Genomic DNA, 25,888 nt, shown 5'->3' on the forward strand with positions numbered 1-25,888 from the left:
GGAACAACATAAACACTGAAGTGCAACAAAAACAAACGACAAAGCAACACACACAGAAACGAACTATAAGATAACAACTACCATTTTCCTGACTTTGCACAGGACATTTTAAGAAAAAATGGTGGGTTGAACAATTAAGAATGATTTAGTCTTTACGGAGCAACAAAAGCATCACTGTCTCAAAAATGTCATCAAATATACAAGGTGTTGAATTTTGCAGACAACCGTGTTGTTTTCAAAACTTGTAAAATAAAGCAATGGCGCTCGTGTCAAACAGCTGGACGGCCAAGTCAATAATGACGTTTAGGATATGTTTGGACTTTTGATTTTGCCTTTTGATTTTTGATTTTCCTTTTTGAATTTTCCTCGGAGTTCAGTATTTTTGTGTTTTTACTTTTTAGTAGTACGATGGAATGATGCAGCTTAAATTTGTCGGATTTTTAAAGTTATATTTAGGACACAGTCGCTCCGATTTCTACATTTATGTCAACGTCAATGTGACAATTTTTGATTTCGCAATATGCCTTTCAAAAAGTTGACGCTATTCACATAAAGACCATTTCTTTTCAAATTAAAGACATTTGCCGAAAATAATGTTCTTCTGAATGTTCAAGTCATATCCTTCTATGATCATCTTTTTGAAAATAAATGTCAAATTACATGATGAATGAATGAATAGAAGTAACACTTTATACGTTCGTTCGAAGCGTTCTTCTGGATTAACATCTTTATTTTTGTCGAGCCTTCGACTTTAGTCGAAAAAGCGAGACTAAGCGATCCTACATTCCGTCGTCGTCGGCGTCGTCGTCGGCGGCGTCCACAAATATTCACTCTGTGGTTAAAGTTTTTGAAATTTTAATAACTTTCTTAAACTATACTGAATTTCTACCAAACTTGGACAGAAGCTTGTTTATGATCATAAGAAAGTATCCAGAAGTAAATTTTGTAAAAATAAAATTCCATTTTTTCCGTATTTTACTTATAAATGGACTTAGTTTTTCTGCGAGGAAACATTACATTCACTCTGTGGTTAAAGTTTTTAAAATTTTAATAACTTTCATAAACTATCCTTGATTTGTACCAAACTTGGACAGAAGCTTGTTTATGATCATAAGATAGTATCAAGAAGAAAATTTTGTAAAAATAAATTTCCACTTTTCCGTATTTTACTTATAAATGGACTTATTTTTTTGGCCAGAAACAAAACATTCACTCTGTGGTTTAAGTTTTTAAAATTTTTATAATGTTCTTAAACTATCCTGGATTTCTACCAAACTTAGACATAAGTTTGTTTCTGATCATAAGATATTATTCAGAAGTAAATTTTGTGAAAAAAAAATTCACTTTTTCCGTATTTCACTTATAAATGGACTTAGTTTTTCTTCCAGTTAACATTGCATACAGTCTGCAGTTAAAGTTTATAAAACATTTATTAGATTCATAAACTATCCTGGATTTTTTACCAAACTTGGAAGCTTCTTTCAATCAAACGACAGTATCGAGAGGGAAATTTTTATTGATGTTTTTCCTCATTTTTGTTGAGTCTGCAATTAACAGCAAAAGTAGGCGAGACATTGGGTTCCGTGGAACCCTTACGAATTTTTCTCATACTAGAAAATACTGAGTCCCAAATGTAAATGTATTTTCTCAGAAAATTCGAATGTTGATAAATGGTGTGCTGTATAATAGATCCACAACATTACGATACAGTTAACAGCGTTAAGCGTTAAATAATTGTTGTAGCAGTTCTGACAATGGTATGATAGCAAAGCATACGGTTTACTTTTTTCCATTGATCCCCCCGTAACTTTTGCGACGCCAATAATGAACACGACGTACATGTAGTCGTAGACAACTCTCTTATATGTGTTTTCTGGCTATAGTTTGTCTAAGAAAACATGTCCAAAGTTTATCAATGGGAGGTGACTCAAAAATAATTTTGAGGAGAAGACTGGTATAAAGTTGTGTAACAACTAAATTAACTTCTAAATACATTACTCCGAAGGTCTTTCAAAAGCTGTATTTTGTACATAAAGGGGTGGCTGTTCTCTGATATGTAATTGATAAGCATTCTTTCGTTCTAAATATACATTGTAGGATAGCTATTGAAGTTAAAGCTATTTTAATCAATTCGTCTGTCAGAATTATGATATTGTTCACATTATGTAAGTAATTGTTCACCATGTTTACCTAATAAACAGTCATTCAAAAGGGGTTAATATGTCATCGGTTTTAATCATTTTGCCATCATGACTTGATTGACCGGTATTTCCTGTATATGTTACTAATCATCACATAAATGTTGAACTTACATTGTCCCAGTGCTATGCCCTATTGACGTATATAAGCATTTAATTTAGCAACATGTAAGATTTCGCATAGGAAAACACAAATACTACTTTCCTTTTTGAGTCGCATGCATTCATGGCCTTTTACAGAAAGGTTGTTGTTGCAAAAATGCATTATTTACCTTTTACTCTTTTTATATCCGCTAAGATACCGTTGTGAACTTTCCATTTCTTTGTAGCAACATTCCAGCAGCGCCTGCATACGGAGTATACATCTCTCAATTGATACGATATTCCCGGGCTTGTATTTTAAATCATGAATTCCTTGATAGAGGGTTGCTGATCACAAAGAAGCTATTAAACCAAAACTTCCAAATGGTGAAGTTGAAATCATCCCGTCGTAAATTTTACAAACGACATCACGAGTTAGTTGACCGTGATGGAATAACCGTTTCACAGATGATAGCGGATATGTACCTTATGTCGTAACTACAATCCACTTTCCCTTACACCGCGAATGTGATATACCGAATTAAACTATTTATGGGGTTTGTAATAATATTAGCAACACGACGTGTGCCACATGTGGAGCAGGATCTGCTTACTCTTCTGGAGCACCTGAGATCACTCCAAGTTTTTGGTTGAGTTCGTTTTGCTTAGTCTTTAGTTTTCTATGTTGTGTCTTGTGTACTATTGTTTGCCTGTTTGTCTTTTTATGTTTTAGCCATGGCGTTGTCAGTTTATTTTCGATCTATGAGTTTTACTGTCCCTCTGGTATCTTTCGTTCCTCTTTTTTATGGAAAAAAAGACACTAAAAACAATGTTGCCAAATCTAACCAAGCGCAACTTTTCCTGAGGGAGTTTTACCTTAATTACTTGATAATTTATAGATTTATTAGCGAACAATTTGAGAGAGGTTTGTACAAACCTGATATTTTCAAATTACCATTTATCAGCAGTTACATACCCTCTCAATTACAATTACATTACAATCGTGTATATGCACACTATACAGACTCCGTTAGCAGTATCTTACTTAAAATCGCAGATTTATATTTATAAATCTATCGATGGTGTCCTATTCCTGTGAGTGACATTTTGACGGAGCGATTTATGTATAGCAAGAGAGCATTACCCGGTCGACATACTTGGTCTAAATAGAAAAAAAGGGTGTGGAGTATACATTCATATCACAAAATTTGTTATTGCACAACAACAAAACACACACACACACAAAAGATGAGAAACAGCGCTTGCTCCTTTTGAAACGTTCATGTAATTCCCACAGATTTTGTTGTTCCCTTGAATTTCAATTACTCAATTGTTTTATGCGGTTTGCACATCAATAAACTAATACTGTCTTAACTCATATGTCAAAGGACACGAAAAGACTATTTTAGATGAGGTGATGTCAAAATGATTTATCTGTGCTATTTCCGATTATCAATTATAATATTTACGGGACTAGTTGCTTTGAGAATTATTTGAATTAATGCAGAAAATCAAAAATATTAATTTTTATAATAAATTTGTATTCATTCTTAAAAAAAATATTATAATAATCATTAGCAAAGGTATAAATAATATACAGCATCATATTTACATATAATACAGTTTCATATTTACAAACATAAACTATTCCTGATAACTAAATATTACCTGAAAGAAAAAAACTATGATTATTATTCCCAAATTAAAGGACAAAATATTGGTGATACCGAGTAATGAAAAAATATACATTCCGGTCAAAATATTTGTATGATTTGTATGATTCCAATTAGTTGTTTTTATTTATTTCATTTAATATATCAATCGCAAATGCAAAAAAAAAGACAGGGACAGTCTAAATAATGGTAAAATACACAATCAAAATTAACAGACGTATGAATTCTACGTTTCGAATTTGATTCAATGCGGGTGTTCATTAAAATACATTGTTTTACTAGAAACATTTGCTCCTGTCCTTGTAGATCGTTAAACTCATCTCTTAACCTCTGAAAAAGGACTTGTCTTTAAAATAAAATCAACGTTAAAAACAAACATGTAACAAAAGAAGGCCACGTAAGGCAAGGCGTCACTAAGTATATTATTATTTCAGATTCATTTACTCTACAAAAAGAAAAAAACAGTTCAGAAAGAAAAGAAAAATTTATACCTAAGCTCATATTTGAACACAAATAGCAAAGTTGATTATTTGCTTTCGGAAACCCTTAAAATGAAGTTTGTAGCACGATATCATTAGGTTTAACAGATGGTTGGAACTTATTTGTGAGATGCAAACAATCGTTATTAGAAAGTTGTGGATACAATAAAGCACAAAACGAGTAGGTGATGATGGTCACTATAAATCAAGCAGTAGATGTAACTATCTGATGCAATTAAAATAAGTACACATGCATGACTATACAAGTTTTTTTGTGATATGAATATGTTAATATATGTACAATGAAAATATTTGTTATTATGTCAGCTGCAAATATTAAACAAAGTTAGATTAAATCACTGTCTACATCATCATATAAGTCTTGTCTTCAATAGTTTAGTTTTCTTTAAACGATTTTAAGTTTCACTACACATTTGTGTATTACAATGTTGCCATAGTAACTGTTGTCTTTGCATAGTTTTTAACTTAGCACTTTTCGTTGGATGCCTCACAAGTGTAGCATTACAAGACTATATATAGTAACTACGAATGCCGTAGTAAATGATCCCATGACTCTAGGAGCTGCAGATACTCGACAGATTAACTGGTCAAATCTGAAATACAAAACGTTTTAAACAATTTGAAATTGTTCAGATGTGTGTATGAAAAAACTAATCGACAGAACAAGTTTGTATCAATTATTTTAGAAGACTAAACAATCATTTCAGATTCTTCAATCCGTTGTGAATGTAGTGTGAATATATTGGGGCTTGTTTCGTGTATATTTGTGCTAACATTGTTCATCTTTCTGTAAATTTGTTTTTATTCATATCTACTGTTGAACAGATTACAGCGGTGTACAACTGTTGCCTTTATTTACCAGGTCTACACAACTGTTCTCGCTTCGTTTGTAGTTCATGCGGTTCCCTCATATTTGCTGGGCTTTTTATCTTGATTTGTGTATTCCTAACTTAGATAAGAGATTTAGTCATCGGTATAGTACTGTTGCCTCTAAGATATTTTTAATTGCTAAAATATATATATCAGCAACACCCGTATTGGATCAGCAGTATATGCATAAGTTGATAGTACATGCATTAACAAAACAAAAAATGCGTAGGTAATCACTTTCCGGCGTCCCATGTTAGATTTCTAGATGAAGCTTTGTGTCGAGTTTCGTGAATTATTTGTAAATATACGATTATTGTCACAACACAATACTGTTACAACGCTGTAACTTGTTTGAATTTGTTTTAACACAACTGAAATTGTATGGCTGCATTAGTGAGTTTACGAACCGTCACGTAAAAGGTATTTCACAAATATAGATATATTTCTCTAGGCTTATCGTTCTTTGTTCGGATATACTAGTAGTTCAAACCCTGATACCTGGAAATGTGACAGGTGTAGTTAACAGGAAATGTTTACCATGCAATAACACTTGAATGTCAAAGTATAAAAATTCGGTTTTTTTCTGACGCTGTCTTAATATAAAGCTTCGGGAATCGGACACGTTGAATGAATATAATCTGTATATCTGATTTTGTGTCATTTGGTTTGATGCGAACGTATGACTTTACTGTCACTAAAACATTACTGCAATTAACAGAACATTTATATGATACTCGCTTAATAGCTAGGACTGTTTGTCGGCAAGATTCCGAGTATTTAGGCAAAGAAAGCCTTATATGCAGATTAATTTTGGATTGTTTGGGTTATATTGAATTTTGCTCTTCAACATTTTATATTTTGGCTTCTGAAAAATTTGGTATCCGGCGTATCTGACAAGGTTAATTCCAGAAAACCTGGTATGCGCTATCGAATCATGTCGTATGTACAGTGTCTGGAAATACACCACCAGATTTTGTGTTCCTACCTGATCATGATTGCAACTTTTAGCGTTGATCCTAATTATGTCTGCAGATATTTTACAAACTGTTGCTTTTTAAATAGGAGCTACATAGATATAAGAAGATATGTTATACGTGCCATTAAGATAACTCTCCATCCAACAGTCTGTTTCTAAAACGTAACCAATTTACATTTTGCCTTCTCCTTTTTAAATCAAATTTCCATTTTCCTTTTTGGTGTATAGATATCATCTTACTTGTTCATTTTTCGTATTTAGATCTTTTTTTTTAAACAAGTAATTCAGTGGTTTTCCGTTTTGTTTATTGTTGTTTTTTTTATAATTAATGCCATTTATTTTATTGTTTGAGATGTGTTATATTTGTAATTTCAGGGATTTTTTTTTCTTATTTTTCTTTTGCACATACCTGCTAAACAGTTTCTTTTGTTTCTTTTCATACTCAAGTTCAATGAGAGAACCTTCAATCCAGAATTTACCATCTCTAATTTGATACTCATGGCCTTGTTTGCAATCACATCGGTATGCTCCACGCGAAAATTTGAAGCCTGCTTGTGGTTTACACTGTAAAACAGATAAATTCAGATATATGTGAGATATATTAAAATTATCAATTATATCTTAAAACATTTCCTTCATATATTTGCTGATAACTAGAAAGGTTAATTATACAGCTAACAGAAACTAAAACAATCCGTTCATCTAATCTGACTTTGCGTAAACGTTAAGTCGTCCTTTTTGCTTTGAAAATTAATATAGAACGTAAGCTTTAATCTGGATTAACGAGTTGGACTTTTCTAATTCCCATACATTAACATATACATCAAAGGAACACATAAGGTTAGTTTATAAATTGTAAGGAAAACAAATAAGAGTATGCACTATTTTGAACTAATAAATAATTGTGGCATTTTAAAAAAAAATCTCTGTCCATTATGTGTACAATACCCTTATTAGCATATTTGTCTTCACTTCAATAACCGCTAACATTTGAGATCACCAAAGTCAATGCATGATTTTTGTCCATTTTCTATCTGCTTGAAAAAAGGGAGTGATATATTCCGGTTAAGCATGCAATTTGATTGGTTACCTACATTGACAGGACTATATCCCCATAAAAGAAGACCAATGCGATGATTAATGTTTTATGTTTTATTTTAGGGTACTCCAGTATTAAGATAAAAACAAATCGACTTCACAGGAGACATAAATATTTCAAGGCTGTACCCTATATCTACTTCGTCTAACGACTATAGGGAGTTGAAATTCTAACAGGAAATAAGATATGAAGTTTCACATTGACATATAATGTAGAATATATGTGAATGAACCTAACGTCATAAAAATCAGAGATTACAGATTTTGCTCTCAGTGATATTTCAAAGCTACCGAATATTTTATATTTCTATTTGTCTTGAATTAATTTCCATACTAAACAATATTAACAAACTCCATTGTAAGTTCAAGTAAAGGCAACAGTAGTATACTGATGTTCAAACTCATAAATCCATGGACAAAAAACAAAATCGGGGTAACAAACTAAAACTGAGGGAAACGCATTAAATATAAGAGGAGAACAACGACACAACCCTACAATGTAACACACACAGAAACGGACCAAGCAACAGACAAAATCCCACGAGAATAACAAATATAACATCAAAACCAAATACATGAATTTGGGATAGACAAGTACCGTGACACGTCTTATCGCAATGTGAATTTACATTCAAAAATAAGAGAAAACAAACGACGCAACGTTAAAATGTAACACATACAGAAACGAACTATAAAATAAAAACAATGGCCATATTCCTGACTTGGTACAGGGCATTTTTAAAGAAAAAAATGGCGGGTTAAACCTGGTTTTGTGGCAAGAAGAGACGACCATAGAACCTAACAAAATCAAACGCTAGACTATATAAACCAAGGGAACAAACGGCAACAAAACTGTCATATTCCTGACCTTGGTACAGGCAAAAGTAGTGTTCGGCACATTTAGAACTCCTGTAAAATACGCAACCAATTAACTTCTTATATTTACTACAAAGCCTTAATTAAATTTAACAAATATATTAAAGAGAAGTAGTTTACCTTTGTAGACTTTGTATGGCATCTAGCTGTATTTTTGAATGCGTTGGCAACATTGAATGGTTGTGGACACTGGTTTACTTCGAGTTTGTCTAGTGGTACGTCTACTGTTATAACTCCTCTGTAACAAGAAACACGACATGCATTTACAATGTAAACATTGTGTTATTAAGCTTTGAATTGTTTGCGTAAATATTTAAGTAAATAAGTTTATCATTTTTTAAGTAAGTTTTGTAAGTTATAAATTTTATATAATGTACATTACTTAATTGTTTAAATAGGAAAACCATATAAAAATATTTGACACGATGTCATGCAAAATAGACCATAATCTTAATAACACGTTGACAAATATATGATAAGAATCAATTATTGACTGCCTGGTAGATCTAAAATTTCAACATAATAAAGTTCAAGACCGAACATTAAAATGGCAAAAGAACGGTTATAGTCATTGTATATACCGCCCTCTCATTGGGTATATAAATTCTTAGAATATACCATGAAACCACAATAAATTATAACAATGTATGAAATATACGTTTAGAAAACACTGTCCGTTGTTTCATTATATATTTCATTCCCAAATTTGTACACACAAAAAAAAAAACAGTTCTTCTTCACTATTAAACTACACCTGTCATTTCAAATACCTACACTAAATCTATTGCATCCAAGATTTTCAAGCACAGAAGGGAGTAAAAGACACTTACCCTCAAGTATTCAAATTCCAAAGCTATTACCAACTCGCTAAGCTTTTTACAGTAAATGTGACATGCAGAAATACTGTGAGAAGGAACACTCCCGAATTTGGTTAATATTTTAAAGTTCTACTAAAGTACTGCAAAATCTTCAAGACAACCAATTTATTTTTTGCAATTTGCAATAATATCAATACTTTTGGTTTTTCTGTGTATTAAACCATTAATTCCCAAATACTAAATTGAAAGATGGGATGCATAGTATCATCAAACATCATCAAACATAACTATTTCTGATAAACTCATTGATTTCAAAATCAACCACACCAAAAAATAATATGATCAAAATACCCGACGTTTTGATCCACAGCATATTTGTTGAGTTTGGTGGATTGATATTTCAACAGACAGTCGGTATTTCTATTATAACTAATTTTCCAACTATACTGGCCATCGTTGTGATGTACTCATATAATTAACATACAATTGTTTGGATGTAACTTTGATTTCATACTTACGCGAATTCTATTTTATTTGAGATGTAGTTCTTTTTAAAGAATGGAGCAGAATATGTCATGATCCACTCATCCACCATTCCATCACATCTAAAATATGGATGTGACCATTGTCCATCGTTATAATCTGGTGCCTTGTATCGCATAGGGAAGTATTCAAATCGAATCTGACTGGTCCCAGCAGGATCGTATCTTACCATTGGTCTCATCTTATACGTTTGTAAGTGTTCAAAGTTGGTTTTCCAGTTAGCTTTCATCTTAACATAAAAATCTTCATAAATGTATTTTCTGGGATTGCCAGCAGTATCAAGGGCAAGAGCTCGTCCATCTTGCATGTAAGCAAAGGGACCAAACATTTCTCTTTTGGAACCATCTTGGTTTTCAAAGGTGTATGGTTCGAAATAAAGCCCACAAGAAAGAATTTTATGATCAGCCATAACGTTGGCAATAACCTCTCCAAACATTTGTTCCATGTGCAATCGTCCACCACCCCTTAAATTACCAAAGTTGTCGCTAGCTTGAACATTTTGTAAGAAGTTACTCAAAAAGTGGGCTAGTCTAAGTGCTGTTCTTCCTTGGTAATCAAATTGTCTGTCAACGCCATAGGCAACGTCTCCTGGTAAATGTAAAAGACTTGGAGCTGAAGTTTTACAGCTAACCTTATTGATACTGGCTTTCTGACGGAAAATCCTGATCATTTTTTCAAACCTCATCTGATCAAATTCGGATCTCTCACCACTATTAACCGTTCTCTTTCTCCTCTTTCGTAACTTATCTTCTAAATGGATTGGCGATAGCTTTTCTTTTTGTTGTCTTTTTTCAAACTTTTTTTGTGCTTTTTCCAAATATTTGTTAACCGTGTCATCATCCACATTAATGGATTTTAACGATCGACTTTTTATAACATTTGGTTCAGACCCGTTTAAGTAGTTTTCTGATCTTCTTCTTCTGACGTTAATATCTCCTACGCCAAACTCTACGACTACTTGCTCTGTCTTGTCGACAATGGGAAGCACTCCAAGTTCTAAAATTATTTAATATAGTTTATAGTAAAAAATTGACTCAATTTCCTGAAAATGTATGTCATTGATGTGTTCACTTCTTGTAAATTTACTATGTATAAAATGTTGAAATAATTAAACAGTTTTTTTACCACCAGGTGTCATTGGTCTTGGTCTGAATTGGCACAACTTTTAAAGAGCCCACGATGGAACAAACTCAACAAAAGTCAAAATCGTTAAAAGTGAAATAAGTTTATGATAATTTATAACTTTCTCCATAACAGCCCACGATTAGGACGTAATGCAAATCGAAAATATTTTTGAAGGGATATTATTTCTACACTGAGTATTAAGGTGGTTGGAAATTTGTATCGTAAAAAGTTCTGTTATTTGTCCGAGCATAAACAACCAGGATTAATATTACTTTCTATTTTTCAGAAAAATGTAAAGGCAATAATCATATCTATCAAATGCAAGATATTTATTTTCAATTTGCTATCTTTTAAATGTCTAAAATTTAATCTGTTTTATCTGCAAATAAAGATGTTAGTGTAGTTCATGCACGTGTCTCGTTTTTTTTTTTATATATGGAGAAGACCGTTGATTTTCCCGTATGAATAGATTACATTAGTCATGTTGGTGCCCTTTATACCTTGCTGTTCGGTGTGAGCCAATGCTCAGTGTTGAAGGCCGTACTTCGACCTATAATTTTTTACTTTTATACGTTGTGACTTGGATTGAGAGTTGTCTCATTGGCACTCATACCACATCTTTTTATCTATATTTATATATTTGATATATATATATATATATATAAGTACGTCTGAGTCAGTGACAACCCTACAACAGATGTATCCATCGGATCGCCATCAATGATGGTGATACATGGCTGTGTACATAATGTATATACAACTCGTCTAAACATCAACCCAACAATGTTAGATCTGTAAATTTGCTTTCGCAAATTTTTGGTTTTTCCCTCGCCGGGATTCGAACCCATGCTACTGTGATATCGTGACACCAAATCGCCTGTACTGCAGCCGTCCCGCTAGACCACACGACCACCTGGTGGGTTGATGTTTAGACGAGTTGTATATATATATATATATATATATCTGAAATTAAGACCGATTCTGATACAATATATCCACTTAAAATGTTACACGATATCTTAAGCAGATAATAAACAGAAAATTATCGTTCAAGGGGTTCGTGTTGCTTATTCTTTGGTTTTCTATGTTGTGTCATGTGTACCTGTCTGTCTTTTTCATTTTAAGCCATTGCGTTGTCAGTTTATTTTCAATTTATGAGTTTGACTGTCCCTCTGGTATCTTTCGTCCCTCTTTTAAACAAATTTGATATTAATTTTATCAAACATTATTATTTCCTACCTGTATATACATTGGCATTAAAAAAAGATTGGGGTGAAATATCATAAACTATTTAAAAAAATCTTTTCTTTCAAACAAACATCTGCAAAAATCAAATGTTGTCACCGACTGGTGCAACCACAACGTAAAAAAAAAACAACTCTTAATTATGATTAAAAATATTTTTGAAAAACTTACGTCCATCTTTCACACATTCAAAGTTATTCTTGTATTCTTCATCAGTTGCTCTTTCTACGTCATCACCTTGGAATGGGGGAGATATCCATCTTGGATACCGATATGGATTCTTACAATGACAAACATATCCTCCACGTCTTCGGCCATAACCCATCTTATGTTTACACTGAAATCAGACATTGACAATGACAAACATATCCTCCTCGTCTACGCCCATAACCAATCTTGTGTTTACACTAAAATCAGACCTTGACAATGACAACATATCCCCAGGTCTACACCGTAGCCTATATTATGTTTTAACTATAAATACACATTTGAAAATCAAAAGATGACTAGTTGCAAGGCGGATTGAAAATGGTTAGTTTGGATGAATATTGTGAAAATAATTGTAAAAAGTTCGAGATTGCATGTTGGTTACGTACGTAAGCGCTGCACTGTTTTAGTTATCTTGTGGTGTTTACCGTTGATGGAATATGTTCGATGTTCTGCAGTTTCCATGTTGTGTCGACTTGTATATAATTTGTTTGTGCTGTATTTCTATCAAGTAGTGTTTAGTAATATTTTTTTTACTTTTTCATAAAGCGGGAGGTTTGGCATGCCATTAAACCAGGTTCAACCTACCATATTTTCTATAAATAACCTGTACCAAGTAAATATATGACAGGTGTTATTCAGAGTATGTATGATTATGCCAAATCTCGTATTATACGTCAGGGTAAACAATCTGATTTCTTTCCTTGTGAGATGGGGGTGCGGCAAGGGGAAAATCTTTCACCTGCTTTGTTTTCTATATTTTTAAATGATCTTCAAACTTTTTTTGAAGGGAAAAACATAACAGGCTTAAAATCTATATCACAAGAAATCGAAAATGAGCTGACAGTATTTTTGAAATTATTTTTACTTTTATATGCAGATGATACTGTTTTATTAGCAGAAAATAGCACTGATCTACAATACATGTTAAATACATTTTACGAATATTGTGAAGAATGGAAAATGAAAATCAATACAAATAAAACTAAAGTTTTTATCTTTTCGAGTGGCAGAATGCCAGCAAATCTCAAGTTCACAGTTAATTGTAACGACATTGAAATTGTAAAAGAATACAAATATTTAGGTATTTTATTTTCTAGAAGTGGATCCTTTTTATCAAATAAAAAATATTTAAAAGAACAAGCCACAAAAGCTATGTATAGTGTTTTAAAAAAGGTAGACAAAACAATTTGTCAATAGAATGTCAACTTGATTTATTTGACAAAATGGTTTTACCAATATTGATATATGGATCAGAAATATGGGGTTTTGAAAATATAGATATACTTGAACGTGTACATTTACAATTTTGTAAAATGATTTTACATTTAAAACAGTCTACTCCAAATTTCATAGTGTATGCAGAACTTGGCAGATACCCTATTACTGTGTCTGTAAAACTGCGAATGATTAATTTCTGGAGTAGACTTCTTAATGAAAAAGAAAGTAAAATTTGTGCTGTATTATATAAACTTGTATTTTTATATTATAAGGATTACGGAATAGACACTAAGTGGATATCATATATTTAAAAATATTTTTGATAATTGTGGTATGTCCAATATATGGAATGCACAGTTTGCTGATAAATGGGTGTCAAAATGTATTGAGCAAAAACTCAAAGATCAGTTTCAACAAGAATGCTTTGCATTTGTTGCAGAATCACCTAAAACTTTATGCTATCGTATTTTTAAAAATAATTTTCAATTGGAAAAATATTTTTCTGTTTTACCTTACAAATTCATTTATACATTATGCAAATATAGATGTGGTAGTCACCACTTGCCGATTGAGTCTGGAAGGTGGCAGGGTTTACCGTGAGAAGACAGAATCTGTCGTCTCTGTGACTCAAACGACATTGGTGAAGAGTACCATTATATTATGAATTGTGGATCTTTTATGTTTGAAAGAAAGAAATTTTTACCTACATACTGCTGGTCTAACCCTAATATCTATAAGTTTGATCAACTGTTTAATTCATGTAATATTGTAATATTAGAAAAACTATGTAAATTTATCAAAGTTATAAATGTGGAAGTCAGTCCTCCAAGTTAATTTCATTGTATTGTTCACACATGCTTGTAAAAATTGTACCTTATAGTTATATTTATGTATATTCTCTATAACTATGTAATTGTAGTTTTATGAGAAATAAAGTATTCGTATTCGTTATTAAATAGTTCGTTTATGTGTGCATGCTGGCGTTTATTGTTGTTGCACTTCGGTGTTCCTTTGTTTTCCTCTTATAGTTGATGTGTTTCCTCGTGTTTGGTTTGTGGCCCGGATTAGTTTACTCTCAATTAATTTGTTACCTTTGAACACCGGTATACTACTGTCGCCTTTATTTAGACTTTTGATATTTCGACATGTTTGTTATTTGAGAGTTGTGATATGCGATCTGCATTAATTTTACTATTGAAAGGTGTGAATACAACAGGTGCGAAAAACCATTGCATTAATTTTTATTTCAACCAAATTTATCCTCTGGTTTTTTCGCAATAGATGCAACATTATTTAATGATGTCGATTTTAATACAACTTGCACGTGTGTCTGGAATTACTTTTACGACTACAGACAAGACTGACAATTTTGGAGGCCAAATACATAAAATCTAAAGGATTAAGGGTTTTATTTGTGTTTCAGGAACTTCTATCTTTTTATGCAAATAATTTTGAAAAATATATAGCATCGTCTACAATGCATTTGAAATGGTATGACACACTTTAGATTGACTAACATAATAAGGAATGTAAATGTGAATATCTAATATACATGGGCCTGTTCTAAAAAAGGTATCTCATCAATGATTGTCTCATGTCATATCTTGATGGTTTTTATGGGTTTCCTGAAGAATTTTGGGTTGATGGTTGATCTCTGATAGTTTCTATTGAACATGTTGAATGTATTGTCATCTTTTATAGACTGGGAACATTTAAGAACTTGACTATACGTGTCTTTTTGTTATTGTTGTCTTTGGGTTCCTGTTTCATTAACACATCTTCAGTTATTCGTATTGCAACAGCTTCATGCATTTCATCTCTAAACGTCTTTGAATATTCGCTTTATGTCAAAGAAATTTAACTTAAAACGACAACCGTTTTAGTAATTTATAGACATACTATATGCTAATTTTCAGAACGTGGATAGCATATCATGCCATATGTGAAAAATGCGATCTTAATGTTTTTGATTTTACCAATTAATTTTTTTTCTGATATTGCTGTTGCATCAATGTGCACTATGTATATTTTCGTTAGAATTATCATAATATAATTTGAACATAATTAGATAAAAACACCTCAAAAAGTAACAGCATATCAATCAGGCAGAATTTGTTTGTCGGAGATAGATAGAAATAACATAACCCAAAGAGAAGAGAAAAATAGACACTAACTTATAGTTCATAAAACACAACTTAAAAACTCAGGGTTCAAATTGGTCTAAAACACTTGCCAACCTTGTTAAACCCGTTGATTTTTTGCCAGACCAACATATTTAAATATGTTGTAGCATTTCTCTAACCTACAACCCTTTCATACTAAGACAGGAAAATTTATCAGTTTCGTTTTTCTTTCAAGATAAGAATTGCTATTCTAATTGGAGAAGAGGCATGTTATTTAGTATTACAATAAAAAAAAATCAAATTAACATACATTTCTTAATTAGTAATAGGTCAATGGTACTTATTTGTCTATTCGTATTACATAATTATGTATTTAGTAACAATCCTATTTTTTAATTGAATACTAGAAAATGTCCTTATCTTTATCCTACACATCCATAAGAAATTAAGGATCAAATCATTTAAACATAAACATAATCCAACCGCTACTTCAAAGCACAATTACATAATATAAGTTTAAAGAGCTATGATTTGATGTTGATTTTTCAGAGAAATCACTGTTAGAAGATAAAAGTCACAAATTGAGCACGGAACGTTTATGAATAGTAAATAAAATTACTTGGACACCCAGAAGAACTGGGCCTGACAAATACAAATAAATAAGGCCATATTCATACGCATTAATTTGTAATGTAAATGTTACACATAAGCTTTAAAAGGTAGAATTTTACCCCTGTAGAAGGCCCTTTACATCTTGAAATGCCGGACAGAAAACTGGGTCCAGGGTTACCAGGACTGGTACCACAGGCATTAAAGTCAATCTCTTGAAAATCTGTATCAATGACAATAACGCCAACTATTCTGGAAAACAAATATGAATGTTAATTAAAATGCACAACCAATGAGTCCTGACATTTAGTCTTAAATATATCACATTATAAAGATTTTAAGGGTGTTAGTGTTTTTTTAAAGAAATGAAAAATTAGCTGTTTTATTAAGCTTATCTGTTAGCAAAAGGTGTGTTGTTTTATAACCTTGTATGTCAATATATGTAATCGTCCTTGTACTATTTGTATTGTTTATTCTATATGTATTTCCGCCTTATATAAATGTAATGGATTCAAAAGCTCTTCGGGGCTTATGTTATTTGTGAACTTGCACATCGACTTTAGATAAATCTTCTGAATCTAGTTGCACTTTTTATTTTACGATTTTTAAAACAACATTCTTTGATGTGGTTTTATTTATCTTTTGTAACTTTTGGATAGTTTGGTCATTTTTAGGTTGTACCGATATAATTGAAACCATTTTTCAATTTGATTTGTATTGTGCTTTAAATCGTTCTCACTATGCAATTTAAAAAAATATGCAAAGGTCGTAGTATTCGTCAACAATTATCACTTGCTATAGGTTTTGATATTTATATGATTAGAATTGTGTGATAATGTACGTTATTTGGTCTTTGTTATACACTGATCGTTAAGTTCATTCCCATCGTTTGTATGGACTATGGACGATTTAGAGCTTACTAGTAAATAGTCTTGGCAGTCAACGCTGAAAACGTGTTGCGATCTCTAGATTGCTAAGTATGGTGAACTATTGTTTTTTAGTTGCTTTCTCATTGACAGTTACCTATTATAAATTACCATTAACTTCTAGTTTCTATTATCATAAGTTAGAAATTGAAAATAGTCCATTTCTCACTAAACAAAAACTTTTATTCTGTTGTTACAATGAAGTTTAAATACGAACGATAAAAACTAACCTCTGTCTCCTTAAATGTGTCCAGTTAGAATATCTTGGCATAAAATCCACTATTGGAGCCACAGCACTAACTTTCCATTTCTTAGATCCACGACAATCGAAATAGGGCTGTGTGAAGCGAACTGGCAATAACGTATCGTCCGAGTTTTGTTGTTTTGGTAAGTTAGGTCCAAAGAAGTTAAAATTGTCGAAATGATCATTAATAAACTCTCCTGTGACATTTGAATACTTTATTCCTACACCAAATGTAAACTTTTTACTTTTATCCAATGCACTGTCAGTATCAGGTAACCAGAAGTTGTACCACGGGTTCATTTTATAACCATCCGTAGTATAGTTTTTATTTGTACCAGCGCCAATGTCCGTTACATATGCCGCTCGGCGTGTAGGCTCGCGTAAATAATTATCTTGGTCATACGTGTCATCCCAACGCCAACCTTTGACGCCAAATAATGGTATTGTGTTGTTGAAATCAAGAGTAACGAACCAATTTGGATAATAACAATTGTTGTCAAAGACTATAGAACTTCCGTTTATATTGCTTGGGTTGGCGTTCATATCAGCAGTTACGGACATATATAGATAATGAATATTTGGTTGTTGGTAAAATAACTCGGTGTCATTCATCTTCTGTAAAATGTAACTCATGAAATAAGCTCGATTTAACGCCATATTATGCATGTGAACAAGATTTGTTCTATTTTTATAAATAATTGTACTTTTCAACTGATTTGCCTTTGGTATTTGCGACACTACATCTGGGCGAAGCAACATTTCCCGTTTTGACTTACTTCGACAATTTGATCCTTTTACTGCTTGAAACAAATCATCAATAATGTCAAAATTATCACGTTTCATCCATTCATATTTTCCCGCCAGGACAAAATGGCAAAATAAAACAATGACCCAAGGGGCAGCTCTAATCAATAATGAACATCCCGTTAAACTTTTTCGCGCCATTTTTCACATTTGAAGTTTCAAATAGTACTGCCTGAAAAGAGAAACGAAAAAACTTATTAACACAGTTTTTCTGTATCTAACTTCCTATATAGACACGCACTCATTTCACTCCTTTTCAGATTGATGTGGTTCCGTTTGTTTCACTCCCATGTTTCTCTATTTATATCTATGTACAATGAGGTATTAAGTTACTAATCTATTCATGACATATTTGACAAAGCACAAAATATCATAAAAACAACAAGAGAGTCACGCTTTATTGTCGGGGTTCTTCTTTTGTTACTGAACTGCCAGTTTTTATTCAGATATGAAATATTTTTTGAGAAACCAATAAATACAAAAATTCACATATAATGAAACAATAAGTGTACCAACAAATAAATATAAACAAGTGGCATAGGGCAATTCGGTTTTAGACATTATGGAATACATACAAATTACTGTATTTTTTAATTCCTAACTTTTGACTTTTGAGGCAATTTAGAGAAGAGAGGCGAAAGACGCTAAAGGGGTATTCAAGATAATCAGTCGAAAAACAACCTGACTATACCATAGCACAAAAAGGGAAAACAAAGTTTAAAATACAAACAACAGTACAAAAAACAACACAAAATAGAAAATCAAAGCCAGAGCAACAAGTACCCCCTCAAAACCGGGGTTGATTTCTAGTGCTCTGGAAGGGTAAGCAAATTCTGCGCCAAAAGGACATTCAACATTATAAGTAGAAAACAAACAAATAAATAAATGTGATTGCACAAAACAACTAAAAAAGACGAAAGACAACCATTTGTATATAAAATACAACATAGAAAACCCAACACTGAACAACACGAATCCCTGCAAAAACCAGGTGATTTCCGGTGCTCCAGAAGGGTAAGTATATCATGCTCCATTTGTGGCACCCGTCGTGTTGCTTATGTAAGTACAAGTCAAATGATCGGTCTTATTCGTTAGGTTACTTTCAATGAGGAGAAAAAGGGTTTGGAGTTACGACAATTGGAGCATGTCTGTTATCATCTGTGAAACAGATATTCAATAACGGTCAACAAACTCTAAACGGCGTTAGTAACATTTTTGAAGGGGTGATTATATCTTCACCTCTTAGAACACTTGCTTTTTAAAAATAGATTTTTTTTGTCAGAAGTGACCATATATCAAGGAAATCTTTGAAGGAAATGCATGTTTTGTTATATCGTATCAACTGGGAGCTGTCACATTCTATACATGTAAGCACTGTTGGACAATTGATAGTAACAAAGTTCACCATTAACATTGTTTAAAAACCGGTTTATAATTGAAGACCATGTGTTGATCTGTAAATGCCTTTTTGTTGGTTGTGTAGGGTTGCTGTCACACTCGCGTATAACTCGCACATCATTTTATTCATTGTCGATATATACATTTTCAGGTAATTCATTTCCCCATTTTCATTAACTAACTAAGATTGCATCTTCCTAACCGAGAAACTCTTTTGGACATATTTTCCTTGCTACGTTTGGTTCGACTTTCCAAACTTTGGCTCTGGTATTTTCTGGTGCAGAATTATTAAATATTGCATCGAGCGGGAAAATGTAAATTTCATCTTTGTTCTCAGACAAATTGAGTTTCATGATTTAGACAAAAGTTTTTCTTATATATCCAAATGTGAATGCATTTTTTTTAATTTCTGACAAAATATTTAGGCAAATCTTACCTTGAATTATGCATGCATTTTGTGTTAATCTTGTTTGATATACTAAACCATATTCCTTATGAAAGTATACCACCTCAATATTGTAATCAATATCCAATAATATATGATTTGCGTACATGTATTTACTTCTTCGTTTTTAATATATTTTTAATTGAATAAATCATTTTGGTACGAATTCGATTCTTCCAGCACAATCACTTGAGAGAGCAATTCGAAAAAGAAAATATATTCTGTTGCATCAAAATATTTTCTTCTAATGTTCAGAATTTGATTAGAACAACAACACCAAATGTATGAAAGATTAAAAATAAATATTTTGAAAACTTAATTATAGCTGAAATCAAAATATATATATAAGACTCCTTTGACCAGCAGTTGTGTAAATATAAACTTAAAGCTATTTATTGTCGAGCAAGATTGATGAGGCCAATTTAAAATGCACTATTTATAATTGTCAAGTTTCAAGTGGTTTTATCCAACTTAAACATGCACGACATATGCAAAACCACTAGTTACATCTGACGTGAATAGATGCACAAGTATTTGCGGTTTTGTTTTTTAAAGGATGTGGAAAAATTCAAAAATATTATTTTCAAGTATTTCAAAATTTAAAAAAAAAATAACCTAATAACTTCCGGTCCGCCATTTTCCTCAGTCAGAAAACCATTTTTGATGTTACGTTTGGGAAAATTGCAAAGAAACAAAACATAAATATACATTTTCTGTATTTTAATATATGGTTTTTACCTTAATGGTTTCTTTGTCTTTCTTTGGTGCTCAGTTTGTACAATTGTGTCTAAAAAACAGTAAAAAATCCAACAGTAGATCACATATTGAAATTATTTATCAGTTCATATTAGTCAGACCAATGGTGTTATCTGAAGATAAATGTCGCGTTATCAGTTGTTTTTGTCCGTCGTCGAATCTAGCAACACAACAACGCCTGATAAGCATTGATCGTTTGCAAACAATTTGAATAAAGTTTGACATGTTCTTTGCAATGGAGGGATCAAATTTATATTTGTCCGATGAAAAAAACTCAAAATTAAAAATTCAACTTTATTATACACGGGTAGCAGCATCGTCATACCGTGATGCGTTTAGAATGTTGATTGTGTCATACAGATTGGTTCAGTTAGACATGGTTGTGTTATGTGGTTTTTTATGACAAACAATGACAATATAAACATTCTAATTTTGCTACGGGAACTTTTAAATATGAATTCAAGCTGATAAATATCTTTGATTATAGCTAATATGTTAGTAAATTCCAATTTGTATATAATGGTTAATTATTTGACACAGTATATAGTGTTAGCGTATGCAAAAATATTGGTTTTATTGTCTGTTACATCACGTATTTCGCTACGATAAACAATTGCCGCATTTTTTTCAGAAAAACATCCGCTTCTAGATGTTTTTGTGTTCTGTTGAATAGTTCCTTTTAAAATTGTTACACGATAATGCCTGCTGTACCCATATTTTAACTATTTTATTTATTATGTCTGTTTAATTCACGTATCATTGTAAATATAACGGAATTTGATGATATAAAAAAGCAGATGTGGTATGATTGTCAACAAAGTGAGAGGTTTATCGCTATAAAACCAGGTTTAATCCACCATTTTCTACATTTAAAAATGCCTGTACCAAGTCAGGAATATGACAGTTCTTGTCCATTCGTTTTTGATGTGTTTTGTCATTTGATTTTGCCAAGTGATAAGGGACTTTCCGACTTTTTGCATATAATTTAGGATAACTGACAATTCAGTATCATGGTATAGTTCATGTTCGACATGATTCAGTTTTGTGATACTTCTCGTGTATGAAGTAAAAGTAATGATGAAACTGTAAACATACTTAATAATCTAGAGTTGTCTCATTGGCAATCATACCACATCTTTTTTTTTTATATAATTAATACAACTATTGAACTATTTTAAAAACAAATTTTCTCGCGGATACTTTTTTTCGAGATTCAGATTCAATATTTTTTTATAGTCTCACTACTTGCAATTCATTTACCCTGTTCTACTCCTATTTTGCGGCAATTCGAAATTACATCGTAATATATAATTAGTAGATGCTGTATGATTGCCAATGAGGCAAATATCCACGCGAGACTAAATGACGTCTATATGGTCACCGTACGGCCTTCAACAATAATCACTCATAATGCACAGCAAGTTATAAAAGGCCACGACAAAATTAAAATGTAAATCAGTTAAAAAAAACAACAACAAAAAACAAAAAAACAAACATGTTATAAAGTGACTAGTGGCAGCCACTCACACAGACACATTTCCCGCCAAATTTTCAATGACTTGTCCTCTTCAACTTAATTTCATTTATAGGTTATCTAAAACAAAACAAAAATATTATTACCACTTGTTTATGTTAAAAGTTTGGCACGTGCAGAGATGGTTAAATGACTCAAATGTCAATACGAGTCCATTAGTCAACACAGCACGTCATGTTATGGATCAAATGTCTTTTCTCCTCCCACACATAACTTTATTGGGTTTTCATTCCGATTCAACTTATAATGTTTTTTATACTTCCATTTGTTTAGATGCGAGCACCACCGACGAGTCTTGATTTAGATTTACAATAAATAATGGTTTTGAGTGGGAATTGTGCACCTTGGTCTTATATTGTCCTTGAGTACAACTTATTTTAGACTTGAGGCGATTAAGAGATTGGCATATTATATAGATAGCTGTCTTTTGCTGAAGACTGTATGCTGCACTCTCGATATCGTTTGGTTGTTGGTTGTTTGTTGTTGGGTTACTGTCGTAGAACCCCTTCTTTTCGTAATAAACATAATCTGAATCCAAATAAAATCAACAAATGTATGTGATAGAACCCATTATAAAAATTTATCTCGCCGCTACGTTATCCTATACAACTTTAAATAGACGTCCTTGACCATTGTACTAGTGATGCTGTTTACAATAATTGTACATCTCTGAAGGAGTCCATCATTGACATACAGAGAAAATGGTCTAAGTGAAACAAAAGCAATGGTTTTTGTGTTTGTGATCTTTTTTTTTTTATACCGAAAACCAGTTCAAAAGATCTGCGGTTATTTACATTCTATATAAATATTCCGGCTACCCTTCCTTACGGCTAGTAACTTTTCTTGAATGAAACTACATGTACAATGCAGATATGCGACTATGCGAGTCATGTGTGCGAAAGCTGTAATGCCATCGCCAATAGTAACAACATAATTGGTACAATTCACCAAATGTGAATGTCGACAGCAAATGTCTCTTTGACAGTGATGATCGAGGTGAAGATATTTGAAAATCCAAAACTAATTAAAAACAAATGAAGATATTATAAACCAACTAGAGGCTCTAAAGAGGCTGTGTCGCTCACCTTGGTCTATGTGTATATTAAACAAAAGACACAGATGAATTCATGACAAAATTGTGTTTTGGTGATGGTGATGTGTTTGAAGTTCTTACTTTACGGATCATTCTTGCTACTTACAATTATCTCTATCTATAATGAACTTTAGTAACAGCTGGAAATTATTTTGTAAATTTTTTTTAACAAATTAATGAAAACTGTTAAAAATTGACTATAAAGGGCAATAACTCCTTTAGGGGTCAACTGACCATTTTGGTCATGTTGACTTATTTGTAGATCTTATTTTGCTGAACATTATTGCTGCTTACAGTTTAACTCTATCTATAATAGTATTCAAGATAATAACCAAAGTCGACAAAATTTCTTTAAAAATTACCAATTCAGGGGCAGCAACCCAAAAACCGGTTGTCCGATTCATCTGAAAATTTCAGAACAAATAGATTTTAACTTGATAAACAATTTAACCCCATATCAGATTTGCTCTAAATGCAAAATGGTTTCAGAGTTATAAGCCAAAATCTACATTTTACCCCTGTGTTCTATTTTTAGCCATGGCGGCCATCTTGGTTGGTTGGCCGGGCCACCGGACAAATTTTTTAAATTAGATACCCCAATGATGATTGTGGCCAAGTTTGGTTAAATTTGACCCAGCAGTTTCAGAGGAGAAGATTTTTGTAAAAGTTAATGGCGACGGACGACGAACGACGGACGCCAAGTGATGAGAAAAGCTCACTTGGCCTTTCGGGCCAGATGAGCTAAAAAGGACAAATGTATTGCCAAAGCCGTGCAAAGTATCAGCGCATTGCATGAAGGTGATACATTTTTTAATTTGAAATAATTGTGATTTTGCTAGCATGCTCCTTTTTAATTTCTAATTAATGTCTACATAAAGGCCTTATACATAACATTATTAGATAAGAATCAAATTCTGATATCAAATTCACAAATGCAGTTTACTCCGGTTTAAAGTTTTTCTTTCTAGTTTCTTTTTTTTGTGTGTATTCAATAGATACATGTACCTAGTAATTTAATTAGGGCGAATGATAAATTATATTTTCATAGAACGGACATAAGCAAAACTGTTGATTTAATTTCATGATTTATTTCTGGTTGGCTCTAGGATATTTTTTTCATTCTGTTTTCTAGTTAAACTGTGTGCAGTCTTATGTCTTTTTCTGTTAGTTTTACCAAATATGCAGGAATTCCAATCAAATCGGGTTGTTATTCCAGATATGATTACAACCAACCGCTTCCAGTAATTCTTGATTATAAATAGCGAGCAAGATTGTGTTTGTTATAGTATAATTTATGGCATTACCTATTACCTAATTACTAATATTAATTATGTTTTTCATGAAATAATAATTGACAGTAGAAAAAAACCTCCAATCTTCTTATTTATCTTATATTTTTGAACTTCCGTAGCTTCAATAAAACTTACTTTGCTATTGTCAGTGAAAATGAAGAATTTCACCCGAATTTCAGTTTAACAAATAATACATTCCTGACAATCGAAAGATGTTGATTCACTGGACAAATAAACTGTGATACTTTCCGGAATTTTTTCACAAAAGATCCAAGATATGTTATAAACGCAAATTTCAATACAATGTAAACAATTTCAGAAGACAATGATATAAACCTCTCTAGTCGTTTAAAGTAGCAAAAACAATGAAATTTAAGAAAACCATAAGAATGTTTAACATGGTTTAAAGACCACTAACACGAACTTAAAATAAACAAATGCAATGTGCACGTGATTTGCACATATGACTGATGGAACTGATCGGGTTGAGGATTAAATGCAAATATAAGTTTCGGATCACAACTCCGTATTTAAATGCACCCTGTAAAATAAACCAAATCAATGTGCGCGTGATTTGCATATATGAGTGATAGAACAAATCGGATTGAGGATTAAATGGAAATAAAAGTTTCGGACCACATCTCCGTATTTAATGCACCCTGTTACTGATTCGTGTGTCTTATTCAAATTCTAAATTTCTCAATAAAAGAATTAAAACGAATTTAAAGTGAAGTCTTATTGTATCAACTATGTTTCAACGATTTATATACAAAATTAATATATGTGATGCGAATGGTTATTATAAACGTAAATCGGATATATTTCGTGTTTTTAACCACGTACAACTACTGAAAAGAAAACTCACATTTAAAATAAAATAATTGTCAATTTTTATCATTAATGTTTTATTCTTACATTTTCATGTTCAAATATAGTCTGATCTGATGATTTGTAGTAAAAATAATCTTTTTTAGTAAATCAGCGATTTCTTCTTATAAACTTGAACTGTATGACGCAGAAAAAAGGTTATCTTTACTGAAATTCTACCATCAGATATTCTTATGGCATGTTTTAAAAATAAGTTTATTATTTATCCTTTCATTTCAAAACTTTCTTGGGTTGCATTAAACTCTTTAACTAAGCACATTTTTAGATTTCGTCGCTCCGCTATAACCATTAGTTAAACAAAAAAGGTATTTATTATATATAGCGACTTTCAATATTTAGATCGAG

At 32.0% G+C, this 25,888-nt stretch overlaps 1 protein-coding gene across 2 annotated transcripts in view; it reads right to left on the reverse strand.

Moving 5' to 3' along the window:
* Window positions 1–20,855, reverse strand: part of LOC143080777 (uncharacterized) — a 43,746-nt gene extending 22,891 nt beyond the window's left edge. Inside the window, exons 1-8 of one of the 2 annotated variants that reach the window (XM_076256804.1) lie at window positions 20,719–20,855; window positions 17,320–18,309; window positions 16,286–16,415; window positions 12,175–12,340; window positions 9,609–10,629; window positions 8,393–8,510; window positions 6,708–6,862; window positions 3,804–5,045 (exon numbers count right to left, since the gene is read on the reverse strand). In XM_076256804.1, the coding sequence (XP_076112919.1) occupies window positions 4,940–5,045; window positions 6,708–6,862; window positions 8,393–8,510; window positions 9,609–10,629; window positions 12,175–12,340; window positions 16,286–16,415; window positions 17,320–18,278 (2,655 nt within the window). In that variant the 5' untranslated portion in view covers window positions 18,279–18,309; window positions 20,719–20,855 and the 3' untranslated portion in view covers window positions 3,804–4,939. Of the gene's footprint in view, window positions 1–3,803; window positions 5,046–6,707; window positions 6,863–8,392; window positions 8,511–9,608; window positions 10,630–12,174; window positions 12,341–16,285; window positions 16,416–17,319; window positions 18,310–20,718 lie in introns of those variants that run through there. The other variant, XM_076256805.1, reaches the window with a different exon arrangement.
* Between the last annotated feature and the right edge of the window lie 5,033 nt (window positions 20,856–25,888).

This window comes from Mytilus galloprovincialis, chromosome 6 (genome assembly GCF_965363235.1).
Source record: "Mytilus galloprovincialis chromosome 6, xbMytGall1.hap1.1, whole genome shotgun sequence".
In the NCBI taxonomy this organism is placed as follows: domain Eukaryota; kingdom Metazoa; phylum Mollusca; class Bivalvia; order Mytilida; family Mytilidae; genus Mytilus; species Mytilus galloprovincialis.